This window comes from Lepidothrix coronata, unplaced genomic scaffold (assembly GCF_001604755.1).
Source record: "Lepidothrix coronata isolate B3197 unplaced genomic scaffold, Lepidothrix_coronata-1.0 Scaffold22, whole genome shotgun sequence".
Taxonomy (NCBI): domain Eukaryota; kingdom Metazoa; phylum Chordata; class Aves; order Passeriformes; family Pipridae; genus Lepidothrix; species Lepidothrix coronata.
The window spans coordinates 1,950,779-1,963,340 of NW_016690202.1; the positions used below are offsets into that span (position 1 = coordinate 1,950,779).

Below are 12,562 nucleotides of genomic sequence, written 5' to 3' on the forward strand. Positions count from 1 at the left end.
ACGTATGAAAATCATTCTACTGTTTACACTGATGGACCTTTGTAACTCCAGGAGCATTAGAATATATGCTTACTACACAAATCATAGATTTGTGTTACTTTCTATATAAATCATAAATTTCAAGTATTTGACATACATTTGTGTATTAAGTGTTGCTTTAAAATGGACTAAGTTTTAATAAATGAACATTGTCACAGTCTTCCTGCTGCTGCATTTGTGCCCAGTAGGTTGACAATCTGTGGTGAACTTAGACAGTAGTAGCAGTAATGCTCTATGTTAGTAATACCAAGATAATTTGGAAAGCAGATGAGAAAAAGTTACCCACCTAATTTTCAGTCATCAGCTGAGGGCCTTAACTATGGTCACAGCTTCTGTGTAAAGCAGCGTGCATACATTCAAGGTCTGTGTCTGTACAGTACAGCCTTTATTAGATATATCCATAGGGTGAGTTTTTTGCTTATGGTATGCTGTGCATATTGTTGCTTACGTTACTCTGAGCAGTGTGTGGATGGGATTGAGTGGTGTTTCTTCTTAAGAGTGTTAGTGTCCTTGTTAAGGCTAAGTATGTCATTTGACACCACAAATTTTATTTCTGAGTCAAAAAAATGGAAGTGTGCTTTTGAATTTAAACAAAGAAACTGAAGGTAACTGGTTATAAGTAAACCTCTTTGTTTGCTTAACAGACTATTAACTGTAGCAGATTATTTTTTTTCTTTTTAAGGATGAAAAATGAAGTTTAAGGAAAACAAAACATGGAAAAACTCTGTTAGCATGGTCTCAGGTCAGCTGTAATTCTTGCAACCTAGGGAATATGGATTTGTTCATATTATACATATTGTACGCAATTGTACACATATTATGTGTACAATTAAATAAAACTTGGGGAAATTTGGCATGTCAATATCATGTTTAAAAGAGGTATTCTTGTACATGCAGGGAGTCTTCTCCTGCATTGAGGAAGAGCTGATGCAGATGTTTGTGTGCAGTGAGTTCAGTGCTTATTTCAGGCTTTTGTCCTTGCAGGTGGGCAAAGATCATCCTGACAGATAAAAGCAAAGTACTTTAAGATCATCCTGATAGAAGCCAAAATAACCTGTTGCATACCTCAACAACAATATAGTGAACAAGATTCAAATATAGTTTATGAAGCTGGCAAAGATGTAATTTACATTTTGACATTCATAAGTATCTCTACTAGATTTCAAATATGGTGTATTATAGGCTGAGTTTGTTTTGCCTTGTAGGGAATACTGTGTAGAAGTGTTTCAACTTATATTATACACTTACCCTGACACATGATGTCTTTTTCTGGGGAAAAATTTGATCTAGGAACTTCTGTTGGAAGAAACCAATATGCAGGAGTTGTTATAGTATAATCCTAACTGTAAAATTATACATTATAGCCAGTAGGGTTCAGTATGTTTTTACTTTAGAGGTCTCTAGAGCACTGGCTGTTTGCCAAAAATCAAAATAATATATTAGAAACCATTTGTAGGAACTTCTTTAAAGTCATGTAGACTCAATGCCAAAATCTATATTAATTCCTCTTAGCAATGTTCACCATTTCAAATTCATAATTAGGATGCAAGGTGAGGCTGACACCTTACTCTGTTTTTCTAACTGCTAAACTACTTCAGGTAATCATAGAATCAAAGAATCATTGAGGTTGAAAAAGATCATTGAGTCCAACTGCAAACCTAACACTGCCAAGTCCACCACTAAACCATGTCCCCAAGTGCAGTCCTCAGTCTTTCCAGTTAGGTGGTCAGTGGAAGGATTGAATCACTAAATTGAAGTAAATTACTTGTTTTGTATTGGAAGAATGCCTTTTCCTTGAAATGCCTAATCATGCTGCTTGATGAAAGTCTCATATATGCATCAGCCACCAGACCATCTGCTTTTTTCCTCTTAGAAGCATACATAGGACAAAATGATAGTAAATCTTAAGGTTTCCCATGCACAAATATGAATTTCACCAGTTTGAGACCTGAAGTGTAGGAATTTTCTGCTAGTGTCATCAAAAGAAAATTTTTCCTTAGTATCTGTTTAAGTCGTTTTCATAGTTCCCCAGGGTACCCTTTGGGGAAGAATGTGTACTTCTGAATTTATACCAAGCTTTGTGTCCCATAATTATGTCACTGACTTTAGCCCTTTCCTTCATGCTTATGTAATAACTGTGACTTAATCATGAGAATATTCCCATTTTGTTGCTACTGAACTCCTTTCTTGTGGCTTTTTAAAAGATTTTACTAATATTTTCATTGGATTATTCATGTGACTTGTTATGCTCAGCAGAAGGAAAAGGCAAAGGTGGGAAATTTCAAACAAAAGCATGTGTTGTTGTAATACAAAGCTTTAAGCTCTATTATACACGTGAAATTGAAGCTGTCTCTCTGGCCCCCAGTTACACTTAAAATACAAAACAAGTGCACTGTCAGTTTTAAAAGTGCTTGATTAGTCTGGGATGGGACTGATACAGTTTTGTGCTGTTTGTGAACTCCAGGTTAAGGTCTAATCCTGGTTCCTTTATATCATATAGGCATTCTTATTTTTGAAGAGCAATACTTTTTAGTGATACAGAGTAACTGCAATTCTATCTAGTTGATTCTGTTTTAAAAGAACCATAGAAAAATCTAAGGGATATAAAAATATTAGAAAAGGGATAATTTAGGATTACTGAAGATTTGGATCATCTCTAGATTCACAGATTATACCTATGAGCAGGTCAAAAAGGTGTGGGTAAGAATTGGAGACTGAGGCAGAAAAAGGAACCTTGTGCCTCTTGTCTACTACAGGCCACCTTATCAAGGGGAGCCTACTGATGGAGCCTTCCTGCTCCTGCTACAGGAGGCATCATGCTCACAGACTCTTGTTGTGCTGGGGGACTTCAACCACCCTGATATCTGCTGGAAAAATAGCACAGTGAGCTGTAGGCAATCCAGGATATTCCTGGAATTCGTGGAGGATAATTTCCCGGCCCAGGTAACAGACAGCCCTACCAGAGGGGATGCATTACTTGGTCTTTTGGTCACCAACACAGGTGAGCTAGCTGAGGACATCAAGACTGGAGGCCAGATGGGTTGCAGAGATCATGCATTGGTGGAGTTCGTGGTCCTGAGGGATAGGGTCAGACAAGGAGTAAAGTTAGTACCCTGAATTTTAGGAAAGCAAAATTGCAGCTTTTCAGAGAGATAGTCATGGCAGCCACCGAGAGACTGCCCTCAGGGATGAGGAAGTGGAACAGAGCTGGGAGATCTTTGAGGAAGTCTTCCATAGAGCATAAGAGCTAGCAATCCCCAGGAGCAAAAAATAAGGCAAGGAAGACAGCACACCTGCATGGCTGCGTAGGGACCTGCTGGTCTAACTAAAGGGAAAGAAGCAAATATTCAGATAGTGGAGGCAAGGACAGGTGACCTGAAAAGAATATAGAGATGAAATATGACTGTGTAGGGAAGGGTGAGGAAGGCCAAGGCAAACCTGGAAGTAAACCTGGCAGGGAACGCAACAAATAACAGGAAGGGCTTCTACAGGTATGTTAATCAGAAAAAGAAGGTCAAAGAAGGTGTACCCACTTGATAAATAAGATGGGTGAACAGGTAACAGCAGATGAGAAAGAGACTGAGCTACTCACCAACTTTTTACCTCAGTCTGCAATGGCGACCTCTCTTCCCACGCTGCTGCAGTGGACGGTCAGGAGGACGAGGACAGGGGGAGCAAAGTCTCTCCCACTGTAAGAGAAAATCAGGTTCATAACTCCTTGAGGAACTGGAAGGCACGTAAGCCTATAGGACCCAATGAGATGCATCCCTGAGGGAATTGGCTGATGTAGTTACCAAGCCACTCTCCATGATATTTGAAATGTCATGGCAGTCAGGGGAAGTCCCAGGTGACTGGAAAAAGGGAAACATCATACCCATCTTTAAAAAGGATAGAAAGGAGGACCCTGGAAACTACCACCCTGTCAGCTTCACCTCTGTGCCTGGGAAGATCACGCAACAGATCCTCCTGGAAGCTGTGCTAGGGCACATGAATGACAAGGAGGTGATATGACACAGCCAGCACAGCATCACCAAGGGCAAGTCCTGCCTGACCAACCTGGTGGCCTTCTAGGCCTTCTAGGATGGAGTGACGACATCAGGAGACAAGGGAAGATGTCATTTGTCTGGACTTCTGTAAAGCCTTTGACACAGTCCCCCACAACATCCTTCTCTCTAAATTGGAGAGATGGATTTGATGAGTGGACTGTTAGATGGATAAGAAAGTGGTTGGTCACATCCAGAGGGTAGTGGCCAATGGCTCAGAGTCCCAACGGGCATCAGTGACAAGTGGTGTCCCTCAGGGGTCCGTACGGGGACCAGTGTTATTTAATATCCTCATGAACGCCATAGAGGGATCAAATGCACCCTCAGCAAATTTGAGGATGCACCAAGCTGAGTGGTGCAGCTGACACACCTGAAGGACAGGATGCCATCCACTGGGACCTGGACAAGCTCTGGGAGAGGGATCATGGAAATTTTAGGAGGTTTAGTAAGACCAAGTGCAAGGAGCTGCACCTGGGTCAGAGCAGTCCTGATATCAATCCAAGCTGGGGGATGAACAGGTGAAGAGCAGCCCCGCCGAGAAGGACTCGGGGGTGCTGGTGGATGAGAGGCTGGACACAATGTGCACTCACAGCCCAGAGAGCCAATTGTATCCTGGGCTGCATCAAAAGCAGTGTGGGCAGCAGGTCAAGGGAGGGGTTTCTGCCCCTCTGCTCTGCTCTGGTGAGACCCCACCTGGAGCACTGCATCAAGCTCTGGGGTTCCCAGAACAGGAAGGACACTGACCGGTGGGTTGGAGCTCTGAGCAACCTTTTCTAGTAGAAGGTGTCCCTTTCCACAGCAGAGGTGGTTGGAACTAGATGATCTGTAAGGTCTCCTCCAACCCGAACCATTCTGTGATTCTATAATTCTGTGATTATCTTGAACGTATGATTCTTCGTGAAGGGATAATTTGAGACCATATAAATATTAGAGTAAAAAAAAAAAGGCATAGGAAAGAATTAGTTTTGGCAACCTTACAGAGGGAGGCTTTTGTTGATAGTGTTCATTTGTTTGAGATTCATCTAATTTTAAAAATCAGTGGAAGTTATTTGGGTGGCTTTGGTTTTTGGTTTTCTGGGGGTTTGTAGTTTGTGGGTTTTGGTGGTGGTGGTGGGGTTTTGTTTGTTTTATTTTCCCTGCAAGTTTTTATTATCAAAAGTATTAATCTAACAACTTAGAGTAAAAATTTTTGGAACTCACTTTATAATGTCTGAAATTGTCTGAAAACACTAATGGTTTAAAGATATGATCATTAATATGGTAATTTTCAATTAACCTCATTGACATATTAATTATTTAGGGAAGTTTAGAGCCTAAAAGTTGGTGGCAATGCAAAAAGAAGGGAGTTAGGATGTATTAGAAATTGAAGGGCTTCTTAGCAGACATGGCTTTTAGAAGATGTAGAGCTGTTAAATGCGCCTTTGGTGGAAAGTGTTTTCCAGAATTTGACATGATGTCCTTGAGTGTCTGTGTGTCTAGATAAATTAGCCCAAATTGAATGATGGTATCCTGTTGCTTTTCTCAGATTGCGGAAAATAGGAGCTATCTTGCTCTCTTGTTTGGTTTCCCTGCCAGAGGGATTCTGTCATTACTTTGGCAGTCCATATTAGCATGACTTAAGTATGCTGTAATGTTGGGATTTCCAACAGCCTCCTGAAATAATGCAGACTAGGATGTTGACGTTATTTGTTTGGGTTTTGTTATATCTTTTTATGAATTATTAATTATTTTTGTAAGAGCTGTATTATGACTGTAATATGTAACTGGTAATTAAAATATCATGAATATACTGTTTCCTGCCAGTAGTTGTCTTTTCTTTGTTTTCCTGGTTTTCCATCTTCCTCCTAATACTATAAAATTATATTTAAGTTGCTCTCATAGCTTCAGTTGAAAGATCATGTAAATGTGGCTGGACTACGTGATAGCCCTTCTCCCCTTAGCTGTTGCAGAGTTACTGGAGCATAGCCTTACCGTGAGTGTGAGAGAGCATATAGCTCTCACAGCTCAGTAGGTAATTCTTGGATTATGTCAGGGATAGTGCCAGTAGGAGGGTTACTTAGATAAAATGATTTAGTCCACAGCTTTAACAGAATGTAAATTAGAGCAAGTAGAATTATAATTGTCATCATTCTTGGAAGCAAATTTTTTTTTCAATAATATATTTTTCATCCAAAAATATATACATTTATGACTCATAATGATCTGTGTTTATTATTGCAGCATTATTAAGCTAAGGAACAAATACAAAAGAAAGCAGACATAATTGTTTGCTTAATAATAATAACAATGCTTCTTTAAAGTCCCAACCCAAACCCTTCTGTGATTCTCTGATGATTCTACAGTACTTTGTACAGGAAGCGTGTCTCCCTCTGTTTTCTGTACTAGGTTTAATAAACCCTGTAATGCTTTTAATTTTAAATAATTATGGAAAATATTTTTTGTATCAATGTAAAATTAATTAATAAGGACTTACTGAGCTGGCAAAAAGAAGCATGTTCATTCCGAGAGGATTCAGTGGTTTGTAACTAGTCAGCTCTGTTGTGATAAAGCAAGCCAGAACTACTGTCAGTGATCTTACACTTTTCCCTTTACATGATTAATGAGTGGGGGACTTCTAAAGCAAAATTGTAACGTTGTACTTGTTCTTATATAAGAACTAGTTTAAAAATACTTGCTGTTTCTTTTAGGGTGATGGATCGCCTTTCAACATGTGCAATTCTAATGGTGGCCAGTCTGACTAGTACCAAGATAGTGTTACCATATAATATCACTGTGGAGTCCCTACACTTGGCTTTCAGTCAGAACGGGGTGGGAGGGCAGTCAGTATTTTAATTTATTTTTACTGCCTTTCTAAACAGCTGTATAAAAAAAAGTTTTGCAAGTTTAATCTTAATAATCTTCACCCAAAAAAGCAGACACACTGTGTCATAAAATAACTATTAGTGACTAGTTTGTATCCTATAAATCTAACTTGAGTTGATAATATGGTCCATTACCAGCTAACTGCACAGAGTATTTTTCATTTTACACTCTTCAGTTACTTTTTAGTGAAGTGTTAAAAAATATGAAGCTTTTCTCCTCTCTAAAATTGCACACTGTCTGTCTGTTATTAGGGAGATAACAGCTCTTATAAATGTTTCAGTAAGCGTTAAGTAGACAGTTATGTGCACTCTCATTCCACGCTTATTTGCTTACTGTAATAAACTGATAAAATATGTGTGGTTTGTCTCTGTGTTTCTGCAGGCATCATGAGTCACATAGATTTCCTTTAGAAATAATGTTGTGTCTACAGAATTGATTGGTTATTTTCATAAACCATCCAAAGGTACACAAACTACTTCTATAATTTAAACATATGCTCTGTAAGATTTGTAGGAGATTATCTCCTGGTTAGTAGATGCGTCTTGTTCTGTTAACTCTGTGTAGTGTTATTTTAACCCCACAGTGATTGCAGGTATGTGCCCTGTGGGATTTTCTAAGTATCACAACTCGATACATCAAAAATTTTAGAATTAAAAAACTCTGTTTACTAGACCGATGCAACTGTTAAATACACCACATTGCAGTCACATCAGCCTTTGTCAGCTCAAAACCCTTGCTACCAAGTAGAGGGTTTGAGAACTCTCATTTTCCGGAATTAAATTTCTTCAACATACATATATTTTATTTATTTCCAGTACTGCCACGTTAAATGCAAGTGAAAATTAATGTTCTGTAGGAAGAAAGATGGCTTAAACATCATGTCAGTATTCTGACTGTCCTTTGTGTTTTTGTTGCTGTGTGTAGTATAATACTGAAAATAGAAGTGAACGGGCTCAGGAGTGAAATTGTGACTGAAACGAGAAGTAATGCTGAAGGGGGCATAGATTAACATCTCTAAAAATCACAGGGAGGATTCAGTAAAACTTGATTGAATGTTAGAATTTAAGTACAGTGAAGGATTTTTCTGTTTGTATATGCATTTTGGAACATCTCATCCTGAATGCCATTACATGGCATATGAAGGACATGTTGGAGGGTCAGGCCCAGCCAGCACAGGTTGGTGAAAGGTAAAGTTCCAAAAGGCTGAGCCCAGTGGTATGAGATTCAACAAGGCCAAGTGCTGGGTCCTGCCCTTGGGTCACAACAACCCCAGGCAGTGCTACAGGCGGAGGCAAGAGTGGCTGGAAAACTGCCTAGAGGAGAAGGACCTGGAGGTGCTGTTTAACAGCAACTGAACATGAGCCAGCAGTGTGTTCAGGTGGCCAAGAAGGCCACCAGTGGAATCCTGGTTTGTGTCAGAAATAGTGTGACCAGCAGGACCAGGGCAGTGATTGTCCCTCTGTACTCAGCACTGGTGAGATCACACCTCAATCCTGTATCCAGCTGTGGGCCCCTCAGAACAAGAGGGACACTGAGGTGCTGGAGTGTGTTCAAGAAGGGCAACAGAGCTGATGAAGGGTCTAGAGAGTAAGTCCTATGAGGAATGGCTGAGGGAGCTGGTGGTGTTTATCCTGGAGAAAAGGAAGGTCGGGGGCGACCTTACTGCTCTTTACAACTACCTGAAAGGAGATTTTAACCAGGTGGGGTTCATTATCTTCTCCCAGGTAAGTGATAGGACAAGAGGAAGTGGCCTCAAGTTGCTCCAGGGGAGGTTTAGGTTTGGTATTAGGAAAAATCTCTTCACTAAAAGAATTATCAAGCATTACAATAGGCTGTCCAGGGAATTGGTGAAGTCACCATTCATGGAAGTCTTCAGAAGGCCTGTAAATGTGACACCTGGGAGCATGGTTTAGTGGGGAAGATGGCAATACTGGGTTAACAGTAGGACCCTGATTTTGGAGATATTTTCTAACTTGAATGAGTATATGATTCTATGTATCTACATGTTGGACTTCTGACTGGACTTGACTGGACTACTGACTTTTTATGTTTTCATTCCTATTAATAAATAGTAGTAATAAAACCAACTGTAAATTAGCACAGAGAAGCTAGTCTACTTCAAAATACTTGTGTTAACATGAGTTAAACGTATGCCCTAAGTTTGTTAATGAAAATGGGTGAACCATTTCATGAAATAACTTTTGCATTATTCAGGTCCCATTCAAATGAATAATAAAGTTAAAGACTAAGCTTAGACTTAAAAATAAGACTTAAATTACATCTTAAAAGTTCAGTTTTGTTCATTATTTGAACAATGTTAGTAATGTGCTAATTTGACTGCTTAATAACTTCTTATTGTCTCTTTCTGTGTACCAATAAGATATTTATTATTCGAAGTACTTCATTCCTTATTTCCGGACAACAGAGTTGTTTTTTGAGAGTTTGACCTTGTCAGTTATTTCTAGAAAACTAAGCAGAGTATTAATCTGTGAAAGTTTGGGTCTTGTATTCAAAGAGGTTTTGAATTTTGAGTAACTGTGAAGGTCCATACAAATTGTTCCTTTTCATACATTTTGCATTGGCTGTAAATCTGGTCATGTGATGTCAAACAGGTTACTATTTTATAAATATAATTTAAAGATTAAGTAACCCTAATGTTAGCATATATTTATGCATGTGAAATGGCTTTGGAGTAAAAAGATACCCGGTTGTTGTGGATTTTGTAACATTTCACTGAACCGTGTTCTTGGACAAAAGTATTAGATATTTCCATGCTTGTCAGATATCAGGAATTGGACTGAAAAAATTGACTCAATTTAAAAATGTGGTGCCTGTATTCTTTAAGTGGTATTGCTACTATTATTTGAATAAGTACAGAAATTTATAGTATGTGTTCTATTGTAAACAGCTGTATTTTCTTCTGATTATATGGGAAAGTTAAAAATGTTGTCCCTGAGAACATTATATTATCTTTTTAAGGTGAGGAAAATGGCTGAACTTCAACAATTTATTTTAAAAGTATTAGCAAATTGTACATATTCGAAGTTTGGTGGTGTGGAGTTTCCTCAGTTCAGAGGTGTTTTGAAACTGCCCTTAGTCTTCATACTTAAGACTACTGGTAGATAATTAATTTGTTTCTTAAAAAACTGATACTGGAGTTTTTATATATTAAAGAAAGAAACAACTACATAAAAAGTTGAAAGTGAAATCTGATGTGGAAGGTTTTACAGAGGTGTTTGTTTGTGTGGTCACATCCTGCATGCGTTGTTCTAGTTACAGTCACATAGTGGTTGAGTTTTGAGGGGATGAGAATCCTTTCTGCCTTTTTTCCTTCATGATTTATTTTTCATTCAGTATGATATGTGTGAAACTTAATGCACTTCCCAAAGCCACTTGAGAAAACACACTCACTCAGTTCCTCATGTAGTTTTCTTCAGCTTTCATCAGTGTAGTGCTCACACTGTTAAGCATTTATTAGTTGACCTTCACAGATACTCATCTGAGGTGATGGATATTATTAGCCTGGCTTTCCAGTTCAGAAACTGGTGCTCAGAGATGAAGATCAAGTTTTGTTATGTACTTGCTAACTTCCAAGTTTTTCAACAGGATAGTTTGCAACCGAAAGTTTTCCAGATGCCCTACCATTTCTGTAATAACTTATGGGTTTAAATCTCAGCTCTTACTTTATCTCCTATTATTCTTCTATTACTGAAAGTATTCACTAAACCTTTAGACCAGGCCCTCAGTGTTAAATGTGTCAGTCAGGAAAATGTAGCAGCCCTGCAAGTGTTTTGTAGAGAAGGCAAGATAAAAACTTGTTCTCCTTGCTTAGCTGCTTGGAGTCTTGAACAGCCTGCTATCTGCAGTTGTCTCTTTCGCTTAGTTACACATTCAGGGTTGTGTGTAGGACAAAAGAAGAGGGACACTCATCAGTGGAAACATAAACAGGTGTATCTAACAGATCTACTGTAAAGTTCAGTAGCTCATAGAGCATTGACCATACAAATGGGATTTTTTTGCTGAGCATTTGGCTTTTTTGGACCTCTGCATTCTGTTTGTTTGGTGTTTGTTTCATGTAATTCCCCAACCTTTCCTTAGAACTTGTTTAAAGAATTCAGATTCACTTTTATGCAGATTTCTGCATATGCCTTAGTGTTGTACTTTTGAGCTCATGATTACAGATCTCCTTATCAGTAGTATCTGGGAATGTTTGCACACTGAATATCTTTTTTCATGCTATTTCTGCAGGATAGAATAGACCCAAACATCCTTGGGATTTCTCTTACTGCTTTTAGCGGCAGGACTGCTTAAAAAATGGCAGCATCCTCCTGCTCTTTATAACTGTATTTTTACTTTTTCTCCAGTGTAATTATTAGGCAACTTTTTTTTGTGGTTTTAACAACAGAAGTAGAAGACAATTTCTCACTACACTTTCACATTACACAGTGGACTTGGGGTCACCCTGTAGTTCTGATGCATAGAATGTTTCTTGCTGGAAAAAATGTAACTATTCTAACTGTAACTCCTAAAAAACCTGATAATTTAATAGATAACTGTAGAGTTAAAAAAATGAAAAGATGTTATAGTGGAAAGTGAGACAGATAACAACGAAGTTGAAGCTGCTTTTTATCAGCACCAGAAATGTTAGGCTCTGTTATCTGATATCTATTACTGCAATTTTTTTATGCATTTGAATATGTCCTTATATGTTTCTGGTTCACTAAAATTCTAACTTGAAAGCAGGTGTTCTAGCTGAGCGAAAAGTGTGGTATTTAATTGTTATTTTATTTGTTCTTCACTTACATTTGCCAACTGTTGTTTTGTACTTAACAGGTCACTTCTCAAGTCTCTGTGCCAACAAAAACATATGAACTGCTTCATCGAATGAGTGGAAAAGGATTAGCAGCTCATTATCACTTCTCAAGACAGCCAGGACTTTTTGGTGATGGTATGGTACCTGTGCAAGTGACAGTAACAAATACAACCGATCAGAAGATAGACAATATTCACATTGAGGGGAAGAAATTACCTCCAGGAATGAGGATGCATGAGTTTAATCCAATAGGTAATCATATCCTATCTTTAAAAATACAGACTCCTGACATTTCAAATAGAGGAAAGTGTTTTTGCATAGCCAAACGTATACTCATATATATGTGTGTGTGTGTGTGTGTGTGTGTATGTATACATGTGTATGTAGGTATATATACACACATTCATGCAACTATCTTTTCCTAGATAGTCTGATTTTAACAAAAATTTAATTCAGCTTCCCTTGTATTTGACTTTGAAAATAATTCCTTAGATCAGAACTTCCATGCCTGAAAGCTTACCTGCTTGTTCAAATATCAATTATATTACAATTCTTTCAGCTGATACAATAAAATTTTTCTGTATACCAACAAACGTTGATTTTCTGACAGCCTTAGTCTAGAATGTCTGTTATGGGATATTGTTAAGAATGAGGATTTATATATTCACAATTGTTTCTTACCAAGCTTTAAGTAAATTTGTAGATGTAATGTGTATTTTGGTGGCTTGGAGCATTGTCATTTTTTCCCTTGTGAGCTTATGGCAGTAGAGAGGGAGTGTATGTTTTAGTTTACCTTATATCTACC

General features: G+C 38.3%; 1 protein-coding gene across 3 annotated transcripts in view; it reads left to right on the forward strand.

The window, feature by feature from the left end:
* AP3B1 (adaptor related protein complex 3 beta 1 subunit) overlaps nucleotides 1-12,562 on the forward strand; it is a 147,645-nt gene that overhangs the window by 104,628 nt on the left and 30,455 nt on the right. For all 3 annotated transcript variants that reach the window (XM_017808082.1, XM_017808080.1, XM_017808083.1), the window contains exon 23: nucleotides 11,778-12,009. In XM_017808082.1, coding sequence (XP_017663571.1) covers nucleotides 11,778-12,009 — 232 coding nt within the window. The remainder of the gene's footprint in view (nucleotides 1-11,777; nucleotides 12,010-12,562) is intronic.